The 24003-nt window shown below is 36.3% G+C and overlaps 1 protein-coding gene and 1 long non-coding RNA gene across 6 annotated transcripts in view; both read left to right on the top strand.

Annotated features, from left to right (window-relative positions):
- The window catches only part of ZNF567 (zinc finger protein 567), a 46691-nt gene extending 22964 nt beyond the window's left edge, over nucleotides 1–23727 (top strand). For 3 of the 5 annotated variants that reach the window (XM_019979046.2, XM_019979047.2, XM_019979048.2), the window contains 3 exons: nucleotides 1805–1931; nucleotides 2189–2275; nucleotides 5870–8243. In XM_019979046.2, the coding sequence (XP_019834605.2) occupies nucleotides 1805–1931; nucleotides 2189–2275; nucleotides 5870–7590 (1935 nt within the window). In that variant the 3' untranslated portion in view covers nucleotides 7591–8243. Of the gene's footprint in view, nucleotides 1–1788; nucleotides 1932–2188; nucleotides 2276–5869; nucleotides 8244–20572 lie in introns of those variants that run through there. The other 2 variants (XM_070772028.1, XM_070772027.1) reach the window with 2 other exon arrangements.
- Nucleotides 2282–4284, top strand: LOC139177292 (uncharacterized). Its single transcript, XR_011561785.1, has 2 exons — nucleotides 2282–4101; nucleotides 4147–4284. It is a non-coding gene; the product is annotated as an uncharacterized lncRNA (long non-coding RNA).
- Nucleotides 23728–24003: the final 276 nt, after the last annotated feature.

Raw genomic sequence — 24003 nt, 5'->3', positions numbered from 1 at the left:
TTTCTTCTAGTAGACAATTAACTTGCTTGGAATCAAGCTTCAAACCCTGCCCTCCCTGTCCTCTTACCTACACCCCAAGTGTGAAGCAGCTGATAGTTAGGTCTCTTCAGCTTCCTCCTGCTGCTTTTTTCACTCTGGTCCCGTGATGAGTGATGTTCATGTACTTTTAGTTCTCAAAGAACTGGTATATATTAACGTTTAGATTTGAGGGCTTACTTTCTGCGGTACTCTTTCTTCTAGTGTTTCACCCTTTTATAATTCCTGCTGCTTTGTTAGCCCCAACTTTCTGACACCTCAGTCCACTAAGGCTGTAGGTTCTGCTTAACTTATAAGCAGGTTGTGTAATGCTGTTAATCAAAAATGCAGAAATCTCGGAATCTCACTCAGTACACTTCTGGTTTTCAAAACTCTTTTCTCGTGTCTGTTTGCTTTTTCCTAAGTCTCCTTTGATCTCTCTTAACAATTGCTTAGTTTGACTATCAAACTAGAGTTCTGGCAAAATTTATACTCAGATTTGGAGTCTCATTCTTCCTGTAGTTTTCTCACTTCTAGATAAATGTCGCTAAATCTTCAGCTCACCTACTAGTCCTCAATTCTGTCCTCTGTCACCTTTGAGGAAGTAAACTGGTTTTCTGCCTGCAGAGCTGTGGACTTTGGGGTGGATACCTTCATGCAAAATAGCCACAAACTTAAGAATTCTTACTCATTGTTATTGCTTAAGAATAAACTCTTCTCCAATTTTTGCTTACTTTGGTGTCCTTCCAGTGCCTTCTATTACTTATTTATTATGTATTGTGTACAGATTTTAAAATTATCATCTGAGGGATTGTTTTCTTGACCAGTTCACTCTATTATTGCTGGATATGTCACATTCATGCATTTTTTAGAATTTATTTTTAATCAAAGGATAATTGCTTTACAATAATGTGTTGGTTTATACTATACATCAACATGAATCAGCCATAGGTATACATATGTCCTCTCCCTCTTGAACCTCCCTCCCACCTCACATCCATTCCACCCCTCTAGGTTGTCGCAGAGCCCCAGTTGGAGTTCCTGAGTCATACAACAAATTCTCATTGGCTATCTATTTTACTTATGGTAGTATGTAAATACTACATACATGCCCATGCATTTTAAAACCATATTCTTCCTGCATAACACATTAATCTTAAAGGAGAAAAAAAATTACCTCATTGGTGAAGCCTGAAAAATTGTTCTGCCTTGTAATACACTGTAACATACTTCTGTTGTAGTACCCTTACCACCAGTCTTGTAGATTTGCGTTGACACATACTTTCTTAAAAGTATGTGTTTAAAAAAAAAAAAAGTATGTGTTGCATGCTTTGCAGCTGTAACTTCTTGTGAGCAGAGACTGTGTTTTGTATATCTTGGCACCCCAGTAAACTAACGCAATTTGGGATTACAAAGTGACTTCACAATACATTTTTAGAATGCATTATTAAGTAAATTTGGTGGCAAGTATTTCTACTTTGATTTTTTGTTGTTGTTGCTTCCCTTACAATCTAAATCACAAAACAAGAAAAATGGTAGGCTTTCTTTACAAGTTTCATATGAATGCCAGAAAGGAGCAGGATCAAAACTAGTCCCCAAGGACTTCCCTGGCAGTCCAGTGGTTAAGACTCTGTGCTTTCACTGCAGGGAGCACCAGTTCAGTCCCTGGGTGGGGACCTGAGATCCCACATGCTATATAGGACAGCCAAAAGATAAAATAAGTTATAAAATAAAAATCTAGTCCCCTATTTCTGTTCAATTTTCTGATCACAGTTCCAAACCATTATAGGGATCAGTGTCATTCAAAGATGTGACTGTGGACTTCAGTCAGGAAGAGTGGCAGCACCTGGATCCTGCTCAGAAGACACTCTACATGGATGTAATGTTGGAAAACTATTGCCATCTCATTTCTGTAGGTAAGAAAAATTCTTTGAAACTTTCAGTAGCATGCATTTCCTTTGAGAGTGCCTAAAATACATGTGATCTTGGATTTCAGGGATGAATTCTCTTTGGTTGACACAAAGGATAATTGTGTCTTCACTTGCTTAGTACAAGGTGTTACGTTTACTCTTACACGAAGGAGTATCTTACTTTGCAGAATGGAAATTCAACTTATTGATTTTTCAAATGTATTAACATCTAAGCAACTTAATCCAAATCTTCCCTTAATCAGGGTGTCACATGACCAAGCCTGATGTGATCCTCAAATTGGAACGAGGAGAAGAACCATGGACATCATTTAAAGGTCATACCTGCTTAGGTGAGTTTCTGACTCTCAGGCAGATGAGATCTAGTGAAAAATAAATTTAAAGTGGTTGTGTGGTGGGCAACACCTTTGAAATGTTTTGGTGGTGTCCTTTTAAAGGGTCCTAACCTTTGAAATGACTGACCATTGTGCCTGCAAAAATCTCAAATTACACTTTCAAATACCACTCACCCTATATAATAGACTTTCCTAATTTGCTTGCCACTCTTACTTGCCTAATTGATTGCCTAACTGCCACTCTTAATCAAAATGTACTGTAAGCCTTCCTTCTTTTAGATCTTTTCATCCATTTCTGTCCTTTTCTAGCTTTCTCAGTCCCTTATCATCTAGCCATTGTATAGGTTTCTTTTAGGCATTCTTATCTATCTTTAAGAAAGAAAAAATTCTTTGTTAGTATTTCTCAGGTGCTTTCTGGTTTATCTCCATATCTTTAGTATCATTTCAGATTTGTTTGCTATGCTAACTCTGAGTTCCCATTCTCACCACAAGTCTAGCTGTTAATTTAAAAATTCTCTTGCCTTGACCAAGACAGATAATTCCATAGTTACTATTTTTTTACAGTAAGTTTTCATGGTTCATTGTATATCGATGATCATCTTACCTGAAACCGTCCCTTGCTTTGGGTAAAACATTGACTTGTTCTTACCCTGATTCTCTCAGTGATTATTTCCAGCTTGGTCTGTTCTCTTTACACTCTGGCCACATTGCCTGGAACAGTGCCTTATACATAATAGTCACACAAATCTTTTTTTTTTTTTTTAATGTAAATTATTTCTCTAGACTCTCAGTCTTTTTTCTCTAATTTGTCATCAAGAGATCTACCTTTTAATTATAGTAGTATCATCCATTCTGAGAACTTAAACTCTTTGTTTTATATAGATACCTCTAGCATTGACATTCTTGGCACATTTCTCCCACCTTCACTCTAGTCCTTCATAAGTCCTGCACTCTGATGTCTTACTTATTCCAACTTTCCTAGCTCTTAAATTCTTTCCCACTAACTATTTCCAGATTATTTTGTTCCTGCTGTGATACCAGCTTGATTGTCTCTGTCATAATCTTTTGGGAACCTCTTCACAGTTTGTGCTTATAAGCCTGTGAAATATATTTACATCCTCCTATATTTTATTTTTCGCTGTAGTTTTCTCACTTCTACATAAATATCATACAGATTGACAGCTACCGTATTTCATGTCTTGAAATTGTAATTACAGTTTGGCTTTGCTATAATTTTTGTCCTAATTTTTTCAACTTACATTGTTACTTTCCTGATAGGATACTTGTTCTCTACTTCTTTTTGTTAATTATATGAAACTGAAATTCTCCTTTATACAAGGAGTACCATAGTAAGCTGTCATGTGGTCTTTTCAAGTGTTTCTCTTTTGTGGAAACTCTTGCTAATTTCCACTTGATCTAGTCTCCTAAATGTCCTCTATACATGTAAGGGTTATCATGTCTGTACTTTTCACTGTGTTCACCCTTCCATATAATGTGTATCTTTGAAGTCATGACTTCTATCCTTGCTCTTCCTTGACTACTCCCCAGCATATCCACCTCTCCTTTTTCTTCATTCCCATGTTTTTTATAACTGTGACACATACAACTCTTAAAGATTATATAATTTGATACTTGACTGTACATGGTTTATACTTAAGGATTCATTCTTTCAAAGATAATATCCTTTGTACTTTCTTTGGTGTAGTATATATGTTAAGTAGTCAGTTGCTTTTTTTCTGTTTGTGGAACTGTATAGGGGAGATCTCTTTGTCCTCCATTCACAAAGCATGTACTGATAAGTCCTTTCAGAAGTATTTGCTCAGGTCATGGCTCTGTACATCTGATTGAAGTGGTGGATTCTAACTCAGGTCATGGCTCTGTACATCTGATTGAAGTGGTGGATTCTAACAGACACTACCTATCTATGATCTGCAGTGTTAATGTAAACTCAGAAGAATACAAAGAAAATAACCAATAAAGAATTTCAATAAAGAGTTATGAGAAAAGATTATTGTCAAAGTTTGCATTTTTAATGAAATATTTATGATACAATGTAAGCTTGTAAAAAGATTTGTTAGAATTATTTTTATAAACTATAATTGTTTTCAAGTTATAAAGAAACAGTCCTTAAATTGATGGTGGGGCATATGTGAAGGGTTTTGATATCATGGAGTGGTAGCATTTTCTTGAAGATTCTCTAAATATGATTAGAAATAAGACTAGGAAAAAAGTCAGCTGATTAAAAGAATGTAAGTAAAGCATGTGATTAGGAATAAGTGAGGTATATATACAGCAATAAATATGAGGCTTTACTTGTTATGGGTGAGATTTTTCAGATATGTGGACAACCCTGAAAACTTGTTCGAATATATAAAGTGAGTTTAAGTGATGTAAAGTTTTGTTTACAGGAGAAATTCCTTCTATGTTAGAGTTCATTGCCTTCATGAGGCAATGAACTCATGAAGAAACAGACTTTTGAGCCTAGATTTAACATTGTTTCATTAGATATGGATGATCTCAAATATAACTATAAATTTATAAGAGAAATAAAGGCTAAGGTTAATGAGTGATCTAGAACCACAGGGAGCAATCTTTCTGGTCCACATATGGAAAACTGGAGTTAAGAATGTTACTGTATCGGAGAAAGACTTGATTCTTTCTTTAAACCTCAATAATTAAGTTAGCAATTGAAAAGAATAGTTATAATTAATTGTCATGAGTGTTTTCTTATTGAGCAATTTTGAAAGAAAAATAGCAATCTGAATACACCAGTAAACAAAACACTAGTTTGTTTCAAAGTTCCTGTTGGGGGACTTCCCTGGTGATTCAGTGGTTAAGACTCTGGGCTTCCACTGTAGAGGGTATGAGTTCAATCTCTGGTCAGGGAATTAAGATCCTGCATGCTGCACAATTTGGCGAAAAACACCCCATTTGTTTTTAATAAAAATAAAGTTCCTGCTGGGAGTGTTTTCTTTGTACTTACCTCACAAGAAAAAATGACTCCCAGTTATATGGAGGATTAGAGTGTAGACTATAGGATTTTTTTTTTTCTAAATGCTAGGAAAATAATCAATACTTGGAAAGATTTATCGATGGCTGTGTGGAAGAGGGGTGGTGGGACAACTGGACGTATTTTACCTGACAATCTAGGGATGAACATTTAAAAGCTCTAATCTGTGTCCTCCAAACACTTACCTCTAAAATTTTCCCTGAACTAGCTTTTCCACTAATTTGTCTTGTTCATCCTACTTAAATCTTAATGCCATAGGTTCAGTTCATTGCCTCTGAATCCACCTATCCAAGCATGAATTCCTCTTCCACTATTCTTGTGTCTCTTCTCTTTACTGCTTCTTGTCTTTGTTTTACTTTCTGTATGAAGTTCTGGTACAAAGTGCAAATGTTACTAGCATTCATTACTTATATTTCACCTTTTTCCACACTGAGGTAGAGTGTTTAATTTAGGTTCCATGTCTTTTCCCAGGCAAGGAATAGTTTGTCCTTGATCTTTTTTGGCCTCATATATATATACAATTCCTTTTCATAGAAAATATGTAAGATTTACAAGTTGTTATTAATTATATTCTTTTCTAGAAGAAAACTGGAAAGCTGAAGACTTTTTATTGAAATTCAAGGAACAGCAAGATAAATATTCTAGATCAGTTATATTAATCAACCACAAAAAGCTGGTTAACGAAAATGGTAGTACATGTGAAAAGACACTTACTTTGAGTAAAAACCCTATTAATTCAAAAAAGCTACCTCCTGAATATGACACTCGTGAAAAGATTTTAAAAAATGTTTCAGAATTAATCATCAGTAATCTAAGTCCTACAAGAAGGAGACTTAGTGAGTGTAATGGGTATGGGAAATCACTCCACAATACTAAACCAGAGACAGCTCACTCTGGAGTCAAATCTCATAATCAATGTGGGAGGACCATCAGTCATAATGAAACGATCACACAATATCATAAGATGGAAACTCCAGCACAGTCATTTGAATATAATGACTGTGAGAAAGCCTTTTTAAAAAGAGGAGGCCCAGTTACACATAGTAGAACTTATAGAAGGGGAAACACATCTGATTATAATAAAAGAAGAAGAACAACCAATATTGAAAAAAAGCATACATGCACTGAATGTGGGAAGTCCTTTTGCAGGAAATCAGTATTGATTCTGCATCAGGGAATTCACACAGAAGAAAAACCCTATCAATGTCATCAGTGTGGAAATTCATTTAGGAGGAAATCCTATCTCATTGATCATCAGAGAACTCACACGGGAGAGAAACCCTTTGTTTGTAATGAATGTGGTAAGTCTTTCCGCCTAAAGACAGCCCTCACTGATCATCAGCGAACACATACAGGGGAGAAATCATATGAATGTCCACAATGTAGGAATGCCTTTAGATTGAAATCACACCTCATTCGTCATCAGAGAACTCACACAGGAGAGAAACCATATGAGTGTAGTGACTGTGGAAAGTCTTTCCGCCAGAAGACAACACTCTCCCTACATCAGAGAATTCATACAGGAGAAAAACCCTATATTTGTAAAGAATGTGGAAAGTCCTTTCATCAGAAGGCAAACCTTACTGTACATCAAAGAACTCATACAGGGGAAAAACCCTATATTTGTAATGAATGTGGGAAATCCTTCTCCCAGAAGACAACCCTTGCTCTTCATGAGAAGACTCATAATGAAGAGAAACCTTATATTTGTAATGAATGTGGAAAATCCTTCCGCCAGAAGACAACCCTCGTGGCACATCAGAGAACACATACAGGGGAAAAATCCTATGAATGTCCTCACTGTGGGAAGGCTTTTAGAATGAAGTCATACCTCATTGATCATCACAGAACTCACACAGGAGAGAAACCATATGAATGTAATGAATGTGGAAAATCCTTCAGTCAGAAGACAAATCTCAATTTACATCAGAGAATCCATACAGGAGAGAAACCTTATATTTGTAATGAATGTGGGAAGTCTTTTCGCCAGAAAGCAACCCTCACTGTACATCAGAAAATACATACAGGGCAGAAATCCTATGAATGCCCTCAGTGTGGGAAAGCCTTTAGCAGGAAATCATATCTCATTCATCATCAAAGAACTCATACAGGAGAGAAACCATACAAGTGTAGTGAATGTGGGAAGTGCTTCCGACAGAAGACAAATCTCATTGTACATCAGAGAACTCACACAGGGGAGAAACCTTATATTTGTAATGAATGTGGTAAGTCCTTCAGTTATAAGAGAAATCTTATTGTCCATCAGAGAACTCACAAGGGAGAAAACATGGAAATGCAGTAATAAATGATGTGATTTCTTTGTGAAGCCTTTCTAAGTTATTGTAAAACTTTGTTTTTTTAAAGCATGCTTAAACATATATATGAGGTAATTTTAATCACAAATGTAATAATAATTATTAATTTAATGTACTGTACCACATAAATATTTATCTATGTTTACTAGCATATGAAATGGGTGTGCTCATTGATATTGAACTTTTTATCAGCAATGAAGCTAATTTTCTAAGTTTTTGAGTTCTGACTCAGTTTATTTTTTTAAGTGCTTATATAGTACATGCAGAGGCAAGATACAAAATGGTTATAAGCATCACCCTCCATAAGAGGAAGAAAATATGAAATAAACTTCTTATTGCACTCTTCAGAATAAAATGTAGTTGTTACTACCCCCAAAGTTGACCACTTCCCGGTTTTTAACATGAAATAGTTTTCTTACTTATTCAAACTATATATGTATTTTGTTATTCATTATAAATTCTTCTGTGTGGTTTCACTCAACGTTTTAAAGATTCATACATTATTGCATGTGGCAGTAGTGTATTCATTTACATTCTGTATACTATTCCATTTTAAGAATATACTGCTATTTATCAATCCTCTTGATGGGTATTTGTATTTTTTTATAATTTTGTGTTGTAATAAAAATGTGGCTGTAAATATTCTTGTATATGTCTATCTGTGGGGGTGTGTGTGTGTGTATGCTTGTATTTCTGTTGATTTTATACAAAGACTGAAATTATTTAATCCCAGGGTATGTATAAAGGGTTTTCAGTTATGGTTGATACTGCCAGAGATCTCTCAAACTTTTCTCAACATGGGATGATTCACTTTGGAGAGTATTGCGATATACACAGTATATGTAATTCACAGTATACTTTGAGTTACATTTTAGTGCTTCATGTTATATTTAGAAATCTTACCACAATGTATGTCTTTTTAGCCTCCCCTCTTTATATTATGATTATTATATTTATTATATCTACATACATTGCAAGCCTTATGAGACAGTGTTATACTCCTTGCTTTTTAGCACAGTAAATATTTATAAAAAGAAAAAAACAATTTTATTTTTTACTCAGCAATTTACCATTTCTATAGCTCTTATTTTTGAAGTTTCAAGTTTTCCTTTGGTATCATTTTCCTTTCATCTAAAGAGTTTTGTTTAGCGCTTCTTCTAGAGCAAGCCTGCTGGTAGCAAATCCTCTTTGTCTTTCTTTATCTAATATCTTTTATCCTTCATTCTTGATCATTTTCACTGGACAAAGATTGGGGTTGACATTTCTTTCCTTAAAGCATTTAAAAAATGTTCCACTACCCTTGGGCCTTCATACTTTCAGTGAGAGTTCTGTTATTCAAGACATTGTTCTCCAATATGTAAAATGCATCTGTATTCTCTGGAAGCTTTTGATATTTTTTTTTCTTTGATTTTCAGCAGTTTGGTTATGATGTGTCTCAGCAATGGTTTCTTACAGTTTATCCTTTTTGTGATATGCTACATTTCTTGAATCTGTAAGTTTAAGGTCTTTTGCTAAACTTGGTAGGTTTTCAACCATTAACTCCTTATAAATATTTTTTTTTCTTCCTGGTACTTTCTTTTTTCCTTTAACAATCTCAGGGACACAAATAACAAACCCTTTGGTATTGTCCCTCAGATCCTAGAGGCTCTAATAAGTTTGTTTTATTCTAAATCTTTCTCTGTTACATAATTTTTTTGTTGATCCAAGTTCAGGTTCACTAAATCTTTTCTCTGTTTTCTCCATTTTGTTGCTGAACCCATCAAATAGGTTTTAATTTTCATCATATGTTTTAGTTCTAAAATTTCCTTTTATACATCTGAAAATTATAAAAATTTTTAGTTAAAGTTCCTTAAAACTAAATTCTTTTTGGTTCTTTTTTTACAGTTTCTGTGTCTCTGCTTAGAGTCCCCTTTACTTGTTGAAACATGGTTCTAATAGCTGTTTAAAAGTCTTTGGTAATTCTAACGTGAATCATCTCAGTGTTGATGTCTTTTTCTTTTTTTCTTTTCCATTGTGAGTTGTTAAAATTGTCCTATTCCATTGTATGCAGAATACATTTTTATTGTTTGCTAGACATTTTGAATAATTTGATTCTTTGAATCTATTTTAAATTCTGTGGGAGGCATAATTTTGGTTTGTTTATCTTAGTAGGTTGAATTCAGATTCAGTGTGTAAGTTCTAATGTACTTTCTGTGCCCTGGGCTTCCAATGTCAGTTCATTTTGCAAAGCATTTGCAGCACCAGTGTGCTTTATCTTTCAGGGGGTTCACCTAGGACCCACTCTGAGACCTGGCTTATGGTCTACCTTCTAGTTCGATTCTCAAGGCCTTTGGTGTGCTGCCTAGAGTCAGATCTACACGTGTGCACCCTCGACTTCATATACTTTAAGGGATCTCTAACTTGAGTTGCCTCCTCTCCCCTGTCTTCCTAGAACTTTTTAGTTTCCAGAGGACCCCTTCCTGGCTCTAGTTACAGCAACAGAGCTTTATTTAGTCTTCTCATTCTGCTGTATCCTTGCCACAACTCGGTCTTCCTCCAGCGCCAACAAGTGACAGAATAAAGAAGAAAAAAACAATGAGATTTTCCATCTTCTTCAGAACAGACTTCCACTAGTAAGATAAGATTCCCTTTCCTTGGGATTTAAGTACTTGCTGGCAGCTACTGGTATCATGGATTCCTTCCACTTCTCTGCCCCACAAAAATCTCTTCTGTCACTCTTCCAACTGGAGATACCTTCTCATGGAGCTATCTCTATCCAAGTTTGGCTCAGAATCTTGGGATTCAGGTTGTTTCAGTCCAAAGTTCTGCCTCTCAAGTCATGCTTTCCTCCATGTTTGGTTTTGTTTTGCTAACATTTTCCTTAGAATATTTGCATTCATATTCACAGATTAAGCTTATTTAGATTTTTTGGAAGCTGTCTTCATCCAGTGTTTAGACTTCTAGAATGAGCTTGTAAAATTCTTCTAGAGATTATCCTTAGAGTTTCTAAGTGATGATTTAAGTATTGTTTTTAGAGAGAACTTCGGCCAAATTTTAATTTTTCTGCTATGTGTATTGGACTATGCAGATTTCTACCTCATCTTGAATGAATTTTAATTCATTTAATTTATGTATACCTGTGGCTGATTCATGTCAATGGATGGCAAAAACCATGGAGGTAAAGTAATTAGCCTCCAATTAAATTAATAAAAAGCAAAAAAACCCAAAATATTTTCTTTAGTATTATTATTTTTAAAATTTCCATAAATATATATATTATCTTATAAATGCTGTCATATTTCTTGTCTTTATATAGATCGAATTTATAAGTCTAATTTAGATGGGTGTTTTTTCCACACAAATTTAATAGGTTTTATTTCTTCTTTCATTGATTTCTAATTTTAACCATATAAGTGATTTCATTCTGCAGTAGTTAGGTTAATTGGTTCTTTTTCTAGTTTCTTGGGTTTTAATTACATCATCAGTTTTATCAAGTGTCCACTGTGTGACAGACACTGTTTCAGAACAATATCTTGATTTCCCAAATTTTGTTAAAGAGTGTTAGTGTTCTTGTAAGATGGCTTTCCTAGGACAGGTCAAGTGTGGAAAAAGAAACCAGATAAATGACCAGAATTAAGACCTGAGGCTTCCCTGGTGGCTCAGCAGTAAAGAATCCACCTGCCAATGCAGGAGATGTGGGTTCAATCCCTGGGTCAGGGAGATCCCCTGGAGAAGGAAATGGCAGCCTACAACCTACTCCAGTATTCTTGTCTAAGAAATCCCATGGACAGAGGAGCCTGGTGGGCTATAGTCCATGGGGTCACAAAGAGTCAGACATGACAGCAACTAAACATCAACAGCAAGATGACTTTCATCACCTCTTAAAGGTTTTGATATGTAGCAATTCATTATCACTCATCTGAGTGGTATCCTATTTTTGTTCTGATTTTTTCTGTGAATCAAACAAATAAAATATAAATTTCCAAGAGGAGGTTAGAATCACTCCATAAGTTACTTTCTAATTGTAAGAATAAAAAAAGGCCCTCTAAAATGGAGAGTTGACAGTCACCACCTTAACCATATGTTCAAATTTATCCTTGTGATTTCAGTCTGTACCTTGATATATGACAATACTAAATACATCATTTAGGAAATATTCTGCAAAATTGTTTGATTCAAACTTAATCTTTTCTCTACACTTAACACATTACTGACCAGGAAGTTTTGCAGAAACCAACGCCTGTGGCCAGTTATTTGTCATGTAAAAAATACTGAAACACTCTGGTCCACAATGTTTGGGTAGCAAAAGATGTATTAATATGTCTCTGGTCAATAATGTGTTAATTTCCAATATAGACGGCAGAATAAATTAAATGACAACATTAGGGAACAAGCACAACAATCCAAAATACGGACCATCCTGCAAGGCGACATGGACTCTAAGAAGAAAACTCATGAAGAAAAATAAAAGTGAAGAACTAAACTAGACTAAAAGAGATAGATCACTAAATGCAATTTCTGAGCCTAGAGTTTACTTTAGATTAAAAAAAAAGTAGGGACTTCCCTGGTAGTCCAGTGGTTATGACTCTGTGCTTCCAATGCAGGGAGCGTGGGTTTGATCCATTTAGTTTCCATATGCCACACAGTATGACCAAAAAAATAGAATAACAAAAGAATAATAAAATAATTTTTTAGAAAACAAAAGTAAATAACTATTAAAGTCAATCTTGGGACAACTGGGAAGATCTGAACATGTGTCACATGATATATTTTAGAAGATGTGGTTATAGTAGGGTTATGTTGAAAATTACTTATAGGAAGATAAGCCAGATATGATAAACTGTTAGCTTTTAAACTGGGTGGAGGGTAGGATGGTAAATACATTTCCATTGTACTTTTTAAACTTTCCTGTATGTTTGAAAATTTTTATAATGGCAACTTAGAAGGTTTACTAATGGACAGTTTTCTCTTAGTTATCCTTTTGATCATTTCTAATAAATTCCGGGTTGTGAGCAGAGAGTGTAGATTATAGGATATCTCCTATTAGCAGTTTATTAATAGCAAACTGCTTCATACCCTTTTCTACTTCAGCAATTAGCTATATTCTCAATATATATTTACAGCCACTAGTTCCAGAGTATTTATTCCAGCATTAGTTTCCTGATGCAGCTCATCAAGAATGAAGTTGTCTCACATGTTCTCTGTATTTTACAGGACTTTATTCAAAGTCAGTCATCTAAAGTTGAATAGGAAGATGGAGTTAATTGGAGGCTTTTCTAAGATCATTACCAACATAGTGTCTTTCTCTAAGAATTCACTAATGGTAATGCTCTTGCTTATCTGATCAACAGTAGCTAATATTTGTTAAATAATCTTAACAAAGATTTACAGGTCCTCATAAAAACTCAATTAGATCAGTATTATCACTGTTTTACAACTGAGGCACAGAGCTAATAAGTATATCGCTGTGTATTTTAATGATGTGATAGACTAGGTATGGGCTGTGACTAAAGGCTTTCTTTCAGTTCGACAACTGGTAGATTAAGAGATTATACAAATTTGCAGACATCCAACAGGAGTTGAGTGGTTTTGATCTCAGGTGGCCTTGGCCTGCAGCAACTTTAAGCAGGATCTCAGTTCCCTAGCCAGAGGTTGAAGTCAGGAAGCTGCAGCAAGAGTCCTGAGTCCTAGCCACTAGACCACGAGGGCCAGTGACAAGGCCCTGGCTTGTCCGCTTTGCGGACATGAATGTCAACAAAGAGACAGAAAGTAGTGAATTACTAGGAGGAAAGAAAAGAACGTGAGTAAATGCACACAGGTGGGCCCAGAGAGAGAGTGTCATGCTTTCGTGGTAGCTTAAATTCCTTATATGGGGCATTTCTTCTGGGTTTCCTCTGGTCAGTCATCTTGCTGGCTCTGAGTCTGTATTTAATATAACTGGGGGTCCTCCCTTGTGTGCATGCATATCTCTTAGCTCAGATGGATTCCAGTGCAGAGGCCTATGGGATGACTGACATCACCTACTACTGGTGGCCTTTGAACTCTGAGGAGCCTTTCTGCACATGTGTAGTTGGGAAGGTCTCCTTGATCTCAAGAATGAGAAATAATATGTTCTCTTTATCTTTTATATGGGCAGGCCTCACCTCCTCTTCACTTCTGCCATTATTTCTATCTTGGAATATCTGTCCACAGGGGACAGACTCCAGTTGCTCAGCCTGGGGCCTATCTACTGTCTCAGTTTTGGAAGTATTTTATATGTTCATTAGATTAAGATACCTGGCAAGAAATCTTTTACACCTAATAAATTGTAAGAATTGCAAAAAAAATTCCCAAATATTCCTCCTAGTATTAACACTCCATTAAGAGCAGAGTGAAAGAAAAAGCACTTTTATATCAACACTACAAGGTTATGAATTCTCAGATGTTCATAGAGACATGAATATTGGGCCTTCCTGCATTTCTTACATTTTTAGAGTCTTGACATTATTAAGTCTCTGATGTTCAATAAAGTGTGAAAAGCATCCCCACATTCCTTAAATTCACAGGGTTTCTACTAATGTACATTCACTAATGTTCATTCTATCAAAAGCCATGCCGTATCACCCCATACATTCATATTTTTGGTTTCTCACCATTATGAATTATCTAATGATCTGTAAGAACTGAATGAACTTCAAAGCCCCTTCTATGTATCTTAAATTCACAAGTTCTTTTTAGTGTGCAGTTTTTGATGTTGATTGTGTTGAACTCCATCTGTAGGTCTTTCCACATTCCTTATATTCATAGGGTTTCTCACCAATACAAATTCTTTGATGCTTACTAAGATGTGCCCTCTGCCTAAAGGCCTTCCTACATTCTTAACATTCATAGGGTTTCTCATTGGTATGAATGCTATGTTGAGCTTTAAGGTATGAATGAAGTCTTAAGGTTTTTTCCCATATTCCTTACATTCATATTTCTCATCCGTATGAATTTTTTGATGTTGACCAAGTTGTCCACATAATCTAAAAGATTTTCACATTCCTTGCATTCATAGGGTTTTTCATCAGTATGAATTTTCTGGTATACTCTAAAGTATCTGGAAGAGTTGAAGGTCTTCCCACAGATCTGACATTCATAGAACTTCTTCCCAGAATGAATATTCTTTTGTACTTTAAGGTCTTTACCTAACTAAAAGCTTTCCCACATTTTTTACATATATAGGCTTTCACTCCACTATGAATTTTTATATGTTGAGTGAGTTGTTGATGTATTCAAAATGCCTTCCCATATTCTTCACATTCATAGGGTTTCTCCCCTGAATGAATATTTTTGTGTACTCTAAGGTCTCTGCCAAAACTAAAAGCCTTTCCAGATTCTAGACATACATACGGTTTCACTCCATTATGAACTTTCAAATGTCAAGCTGGTTGTTCACAAATTCTAGAGGCCTTCCCATATACCTTAGATACATAAGGCTTCTCACCAGTATGAATTTTTCTCACATTTGATTCGATCTGAGCCATAATTAAAGGTCTTCCCACATTCTTTACATTCATAAATGTTTCTCTACTAGGAATTCTGTGATCTGTGATGTAGGGTGAGAGATGTATCTTTTCTGTGAATAGATATATTTTCATAGATGATTTTAATTTGGCTAAAATATTCATTTTGAAGTTCTTGTTTCTCAATCTTGACTTTACTCTGCCAGCTATTTTGAATAATGAAATTCTCAAGGTCAAGTATTTCACTTCTTTATCTTCCATTTAGATAAATTTATTTCAGAAATGTTTTCTTCTGGAGATAATGTCTTTGTATCATACCTGGTCTCCAAACCTGGAAAAATAAAGCAAGAAAACTAACAAATATTGTTTTCCTGTACTAGGAGGTGGGGGTGGGGGGACAGCAGAGATAAGTGATAAACTGAAAATAAAGTACATTAGAAATGAATTTTGATAAGTTTATTATGCAGTTAGAAGAAGGCAAAGAGAATAATGAAAGCATATTTTGTGAGATCTGTAACAATGAAAATAAGTCATTGATTCTAAAATTTGAATGTTCAATTAAAATCAACTCAGGAACTTGTTCCAAGTATTAATTTCAGAGACCAACCCAGACCAAGTGAATCAGAATCTGTAAGGGTAAGTTAGCAATATCAGTTCAGTCTCTGAGTCGTGTCCAACTCTTTGCAACCCCATGGACTGCAGCATGCCAGACTTCCTTGTCTACCAACTCCCAGAGCTTGCTTAAACTCATGTCCATCGAATTGGTGATGCCATCCAACCATCTCATCCTCTACCGTCCCCTTCTCCTCCTACCTTCAATCTTTCCTAGCATCAGGGTCTTTCTAATGAGTCAGTTCTTCACATCAGGTGGCCAAAGTATTGGAGCTTCAGCTTCAGCATCAGTCTTTCCAATGAATATTCAGGACTGACTTCCTTTAGGATTGACTGGTTTGATCTCCTTGCAGTCCAAGAGACTCTCAAGTCTCCTCCAACATCACAGTTAGAAAACATCAATTCTTTGGTGCTCAGCTTTCTTCATGGTCCAATTCTCACATCCATACGTGACTACTGGAAAAACCATAGCTTTGACTAGACAGACCTTTGTTGGCAAAGTACGTCTCTGCTTTTTAATATGCTATCTAGGTTGGTCATAGCTTTTCTTCCAAGAAGCAAGCGTCTTTTAGTTTCATGGCTGAAGTCACCATCTGCAATGATTTTGGAGATCAAGAAAATAAAGTCTGTCCCTGTTTCCATTGTTTCCCCATCTATTTGCCATGAAGTGATCATGGACTGAATGCCACAATCTTAAGTTTAAGGATAAGTCTTACGCATTTGTATATTTTTAACCACTACCTCAGATGTATCAAAGTCAGATCAGTGTTTGACATTCTCTGTTTTGTTTGCTTGTCTTGAGTTTTTTGACCACACCATGCAGCTTATGGGATCTCAGTTCCCCAACCATGGATTTAACCTGGGCCACTTCAGTGAAACCCCAGAAACCTAACCACTAGACTCCCCGGGAACTCCGTGAGATTATCTACTTACACCTTTTTTCCCCAGTGGTTTCTTACTGTACTTAGAACATTGTATGACCACTTAAGAATGGATAATAATGCCCTTTGTATAAGAACTTATATGACAAAGTTAGAAGGAAAATAATTTTGTATTTAGAATGCCATACTTTGCAAAACAGAGAAGGGGAGTCTAAGCAGAATAGAGACATCTCTTTGCTGACAGCAAATGAATATCCAACATCCAGTCAAGAGTAATAGACATTTGGGACTTCCCTGGTGGTCCAGTGGCTAAGACTCTGCATTCCCAATGCAGGGGGCCTGCGTTTGATCTCTAGTCAGGGAACTAGATCCTATATTGCTGCAACTAAGACCTGGAGCAGCCAAATAAATAAATAAATTTGAAACAAAGAGTTAATAGATGTTTGAAGAGGCAGAAAAACATTAGTTCATAGAAATAGATGCAGAAATGACAGAGAAGAGAAACAGCAAAGATGTTTAAAAGAATCATTATAAATAAGATCCAGTGTATAGGAAAACATGGACATGGTGAGAGAAATGTAAGGTTTTAAGGTTAAAAAGAAAAAAAAACACCTTAAATGGATTTTCTAGAAATGAAACTGCAACATCTGAAGTGTATGAAATTAACAACAGATTAGACATGAGAGCAGAAAAAGTCTAGAATACACAGCAAAAGAAAGTATCCAAAACAAAGCTCAGAGAGGAAAAAGAAAACAAAAAACAGTAACACAGCAGTAATGACCTCTGGAATAACACCAGGAGGTCCAACATACCTATTTTTGTTGTTCAGTCGCTAAGGCATGTCCGACTTTTTGCAACCCCATGGACTACAACATGCCAGGCCTCCCTGTCCCTCACTATCTCTTGGAATTTGGCCAATTTCATGTCCATTGAGTCAGTGATGTTATCTAAACATCCTGCCCCTTCATGTATCACTGCCTTGTCCTTGCGTAGGGGCTTGCATAACTCAGTGGAGCTGTGAGCCGTGCTGTGCAGAGCCACCCAAGACAGACAGGTCATAGTGAAGAGTTCTGACAAAATGTGGCCCACTGGAGCAGGGAATGGCAAACCACTCCAGTATTCTTGCCACGAGAACCCCATGCACAGCATAAAAAGGCAAAAAACATATATATTATTGGAGTTATAAACTACATGAAGCAAAATCAGACAAAAATGAAAAATCTCTAATTATAGCTGGAAATTTCAACACTCCTTTCATTTACTTATAGGACAAGTAGACACAAAAATAAAGACTTGACCTGCTATTTATATCAACTTTACATTTATAGAACACTTCATTCAACCACAGCAGGAAATGTTTTCTTTTCAACTGCATGTAAGATATTTATCACCATAGACCATAAAATAAGTCCCTGTAAATTTAAAGGGCTTAAAATATATTATTTAACCACAATAGAATTCAGCTAGAAATCAAAAATAAAAATACTTGGAAAATTTTGCAAAATAATATTTAAATACCATATGTCTAAAGAATACATAAGTCAAGAAGAAATCATGAAGAAAATGTAAAACTTTAAACATGATGATAAAGAAAATACAGCATACTGAAATTTCTGAGTGACAGCTGAATAGAATTACACAGAAGGGAGGGAAATTCTACCTTCAAAATCAAGGTTCTAAGTATTAAAAAGTATCAGTTAAACCCAAAGCAAACAAAATTAAGTAGAGTGGAAATTAAGGGAAGAGAAAATTAGAGATATAGATAAAATCAATTAAAGTTTAATTGGTTCTATTAAAAAAATAAATAAAATTGACAAACCTCTATCAGAGGCAATCAACAGAAAAGAGAGAACACACAAATTCCCAATATCAGAAATTAAAATGTGGACATCAAAATTTCAAACAACCTAACTTTACATCTAAAGGAACTAGAAAAAGAACAAACAAAATGAAAAGGTAGGTGAAGGAAAGTTATCACAAAGATCAGCTCAGAAATAAAATACACACAAAACAATACAAAAGTTGAATGAAACTAAGAGCTGATTCTTTGAAAAGATAAACTGAATAGACCTTTAGCCAGACTCATCAAGAGAAAAAGGGAGCCCAAATCAATAAAATCAGGAATAAAAGTTACTACTGACACCACAAAAATATAATGGATCTTAAGAGATTACAAACAAATACAAACACAAACAAATATGCCAATAAAATGGACAACCTAGAAGAAATGGACAAATTCCTAGAAATGAATACTATCCCAAGACTGTACCAGGAAGAACGAAGAAATATGAGCAGGCCAATTACCAGTATTGAAATTGAAGAAGTTATTTAAAAAGCAAAAAAATCCCAACAAACAAAGGTCCAGAACCAGATGGCTTCACAGGTATATTCTAACAAACATTTAGAGGGCAGTTAACACCTATCCTTCACAAGCTATTCCCCCAAAATTTGCAGAGTCAGAAATGGCCCAGACTACAGGGCGGTTCAGCCTGTAGAAGTGCGCATGCACAGCCAGGTGTAGCCTGTTGAACGATGATGCCATAGCCCGAGAGAGGCCTGCAAAAGCCAAGGAGGAAACTAGGAATGTCAAGCCTGTGTGTGCTGAGTACCCAACCTTCATTCCAGGTAGGAATGCTGATGTCGACCCTGGATGTGACCTGGATGAGGTCTGTAGTCCAGGGTTGTGAGTAGGATGGGTTTTTATCCCTGGGGAAACCCTGGGGCGTGAAACTGGACCTCGCACACAGCTGGTGGTGTAGTGTGTTTGTGTTTAAGTGTGTAGGAGCGGTTTCCTGTGCCTGACCTGATGTGTCTGACCTTGAGCTACTTCTGTGCAACGATTGTGGCAGTGGATGGAGTCATGTTGCTCTGTAGTGTTTACTCTGGTGTGTCTATTTTTTTGGATTAGGTGTGAGTTGTGTTTGCACTTGTATGTGACTGGAGGAGAACAGGAAGTAGTTTGTGGGTATTTTCTGACTATGGAATTACTTATATGAGGTAGAGAATGATGTGGTGCCATAGGCTTGTGGTTTTGTTGGCTGAATGAGTTAGTAGGTAACTGTGAATATGTCAGTTATTATACATGTGTTGGTATTTATATGATGGTTATGGAAAGCTTGTGGTTCTCTTGTGTATCTGTTGCATGGTAGCCGACTACTGAGCAACTCATAAAATGTACCTGGCTGTGACTAGCTGGGTATCTGATTTGTTGTTGTTAAGTCATGTCTGGCCAGGGTTTGAACCCATGTCTCCTGCCTGGAAGGCAGATTCTTTACCACTGAGCCACCTGGGAAGCCTGGGAATCTGATATTGGCTTTTATTTGAGCCTACAGAATTGTGATTGGCAACTAGGTAAGTAAAATAATTATAGATGTAAGAATTGAAAAGGAGGTGGTAAGACTATTGTAATTTCCAAATGATAGCATTGTATACCCAGAAAATCCATATCAACTAATAACAAATACAGTAAATTGAATAAGATGCCACACGTTGCTTGCAAACAAAAGATTTCATTAACCACCACTGTGAATATGCCTGTGTGTTCTCTTTCTGCTCCTGGATGAAATCTTGGGGGCTCCTAGGTGGCACTAGTGGTAAAGAATCTGCCTGCCAATGCAGGAGACTCCGGTTCAAACCCTGGGTCAGGGAAGATCGCCTAGAGTAGGAAGTGGCAACCCACTCCACTATTCTTGCCTGGAAAATTCCATGGACAGAGGAGCCTGGAGGGCTACAATCCATGGGGTCACAAAAAGTCAGGCACAACTGAGTACGGATGAAATCTTGGCAGGTTGAATAACTTCTTCAGTCACTGTAAGATAATAAATCTGAGATCACTCTCAGTAAGTATAATCATTTTTGCTAATTAAAATATTCCCTGGAAGAAGTCACTACTTCATACTTCTTCTAAATCAAAAACTTTCCACCTTCTGCAACTTGGAAAGAATAAAAAAATTAGTTTCTTCTCTGATATACCAGTCTGTTATTTGACTCCTTTACTTTATCCCTCTCTATAGGTGGTCTCTGGCTCACCTGGAATTGAACCAGGAGAAGAGAAAAATAAGGAGCAAGAAAAATCTCACTTGATTGGTATTGCAGTAATCTAACTGAAGTTATATCTTGCCTGGTGGCATTCAAAGATAACTTTTAAAAGTCTCTTTGTTTTCCAGTAGTTTAATGAGAAATTTCAAACATACAGCTAACTTGAGGGAGTTTTACACTGAACATATGCTCACCACCTATATCCTATGCTTCACATTTTATTACACTAGCTTTGTCGTATATCTGCCCATTTCTCTATGCACCCATTAATCCATCTAATTATTATATGCACTTCACAGTGAACTGTAGACATCAGTACAGTATCTCCTAAATACTTTACAAGCATATTACTGAGTTCAATCTTTGCCTGTTTCAATGTACATACAGGAAAAATGCAGAAATTTTTGAGCGTACTTTCTTGGTTTTGACCAATGTGTATATGTAATCCAAACTCTCATAAAGATACAGAAGTTTACTGTCTCCTTAAGAATTGCCTTCATGTCTCAGATGTCATCAAAACTCACACCCAGCCATCCAGAGGCAAATATCGTTCTTTTTTAGAGGGGGACACCTGGTTAATTTTGCCTCTTTAGAGTTTAATCTAAATGAAATCACACAAAATATACTTGTTTGTGTAAGTGTTCTTCCAATGAGCTTGTTTTTGAGATTTTATATATATATATATATGTGCTATGCTAAGTCACTTCAGTCGTGTCCGACTCTGTGTGACCCCATAGACGGCAGCCCACCAGGCTCCCCCGTCCCCGGGATTCTCCAGGCAAGAACACTGGAGTGGGTTGCCATTTCCTTCTCCAATGCATGAAAGTGAAAAGAGAAAGTGAAGTCGCTCAGTCGTGTCCGACTCTTAGTGACCCCATGGACTGCAGCCCACCAGGCTCCTCCGTCCATGGGATTTTCCAGGCAAGAGTACTGGAGTAGGGTGCCATTGCCTTCTCTGATATATATATATATATATATATATATATATATATATATATATATATATATATGTAAAATACTGTTGAAGCTATCAGAAATGCATTCCTTTTTATCACTGGGTACTGTTTTATTGTATTACTAATCTATGGGCTTCCCTGGTGGCTCAGGTAAAGAATCCACCTGCAATGCAGGAGACTTGGGTTTGATCCCTGGTTGGGAAGATCTCCCGGAGGAGGGCATGGCAACCAACTCCAGTATTCTTGCCTGGAGAATCCCATGGACAGACGAGACTGGCGAGCTATATAGTCCATGGGGTTGCAAAGAGTAAGCACAGCACAGAACACTAAGCACAGCACAGAACACATCAGTTCTCATAAAGATGTATATTGGGTTGTTTTGGCTAAAAACTTCAGTAGCATTCCTTTACAAATCTGTGATTATGGTTTTCATTCATGTGTGCTAAGTTGCTTCAGTGTGTCCAACTCTTTTGCGACCCCATGGACCCCTGGCTACATCCCACTAGGCTCCTCTGTCCATGAGATTCTCCAGGCAAGAATACTGGAGTGAGTTGCCATGCTCTCCTCTGGGGGATCTTCCAGACCCAGGGATCGAACCCACATCTCTTACATCTTCTGCATTGGCAGGGAGAGTCTTTACCACTTAAAGACACCTGGGAAGCCCCTGGTTTTCAACCTCTTGGGTAAAGAGCCAGGAGTGGCATTGTTGAGTCATAAAATGATGTATATTTAGTTTTATAAGAAACTTTCCAGATCTTCCTTCATTTTACAGCCGCACCAACAATATCTGAAAGTACCTGTTCTACAAAAACCCAATTTGAGGAGTTATTATCCTTTTTAATTTTAACCATTCTGGTGAGTGTGCAGTGGCATTTTAGTGGTTTTAATTTGCATCTCCCTGCTAATTAATGATGTTGCATTCTCTTTCATAAGATTTTTGGCTGTTTGCATATTTTTATAAAATATACAAATCTTTTGACCATTTTTAATTGGATTTTTAAAAATTATTGAGTTGTAGAGTTCTTTATGTATCCTCTTTACCAGTCCTTTGTCATGTATCAATATATGTTTTGTGAATATTTTCTCCTAGTCTGTTCCTTGCCTATTTTCCTAAAGATGTCTTTTGGTGACAAGTTTTTAATTTTGATGAACTCTTTATCACTTTTAACCTTTAATGTTTTTTGTCTTCTGTGATCTAAGAAACATTTGCCTGTCCCTAAATCACAAAACTCTTATGTTTGCCAATAATCAGTCTTCGGTTTTGGCATTTATATTTAAGTGTATGACCTAACTTGTTTTCGTTGTTTTTTTTTTTTTTTTTTTTTGGTTTGACAGATGAGGTAAATAATCAAACATCTCTGCAAAAAGATAGTTTTCCTTCTAGTCTATATGCCTTTTATTTCTGTTTTTGTTTTATTACAATGGCTAAGACCTCTAATATAATTGCTGAAATGTAAGTGATGACAGTGGGCATTGTTGCCTTGCTCCCAATCTTAAGAGGAAATTATTCAATATTTTACCATTAAGCATGATGTCAAGAGTGTATATGTTTTGATGGGGGTGGTCTGATGAAACAGTTTGAAGAAGCTGTCTTCTATACCTAGATTCCTAGTTTGGTGGGGGAAAAAAGTACTAATACAAGTGGATATTAAACCTTGCTGGATGCTTTTTTAAAAAAATATATTTATTTGGCTGCTCTAGCTGTTATTTGGTGCACTCAGGATCTCTGATCTTCATTGCACCATGTGGGATCTTCAGCTTCAGCATGTGAACTCTTAGTTGCAGCATGTGGGTTCTAGTTCCCTGACCAAAGATTAAACCCGGGCCCCCTGCACTGGGCGTGTGGAATCGTAGCCACTGGACCACCAGGGAGGTCCCTCTTTCATAATTTCAATGTCATTTTTTTTGAAAACCTTATCAAGCTGTTAAGATTGATTGATTTGGTACTCTGCCAGATCCATCTTGCTAATTATAGTTGCTGAGTCCAATTGCTTTTTTTTATTGCCCTCTGTTCACTTAGAAAGGGATTGGAATAAATAGCCTTTACTTCCCAATTTATCTCTAAAGATGCACTATTACAATAATGGTTTGAAAACTAACAGTTAATTCCTATGTAAATTTCTATTTTCCATCTGTAAAAAAAAATTAATAAAAACGATTAACTACTATTTAAATTCTGTTTCCTCAACTATAAAATGGAAATAAGTATCTACACTTCATAAACTTGATGTGAATTTTGACATATTATAGAAGACTCAATTACTGGTAACCTATGATTTCTGAGAGGAAAAGGGCAGAGAGGACTAGGAAAGGCTCAATGGAAGAGTGATAGCTGATCTCAGGCTTTGGTGAATATATTTTGATAGCTGGTAACTGAGAATTATAACGGGTGAACATTCCAAGCACAGGAAAAGGCATGAGAAACACTGCTAACGTGGAAAACGGCAAAA

The sequence above is a fragment of the Bos indicus genome, chromosome 18, assembly GCF_029378745.1.
Source record: "Bos indicus isolate NIAB-ARS_2022 breed Sahiwal x Tharparkar chromosome 18, NIAB-ARS_B.indTharparkar_mat_pri_1.0, whole genome shotgun sequence".
Taxonomy (NCBI): Eukaryota; Metazoa; Chordata; class Mammalia; order Artiodactyla; family Bovidae; genus Bos; species Bos indicus.
Note: the sequence above shows the minus strand (reverse complement) of the source record. Positions and strands in the feature narration are given on the sequence as shown.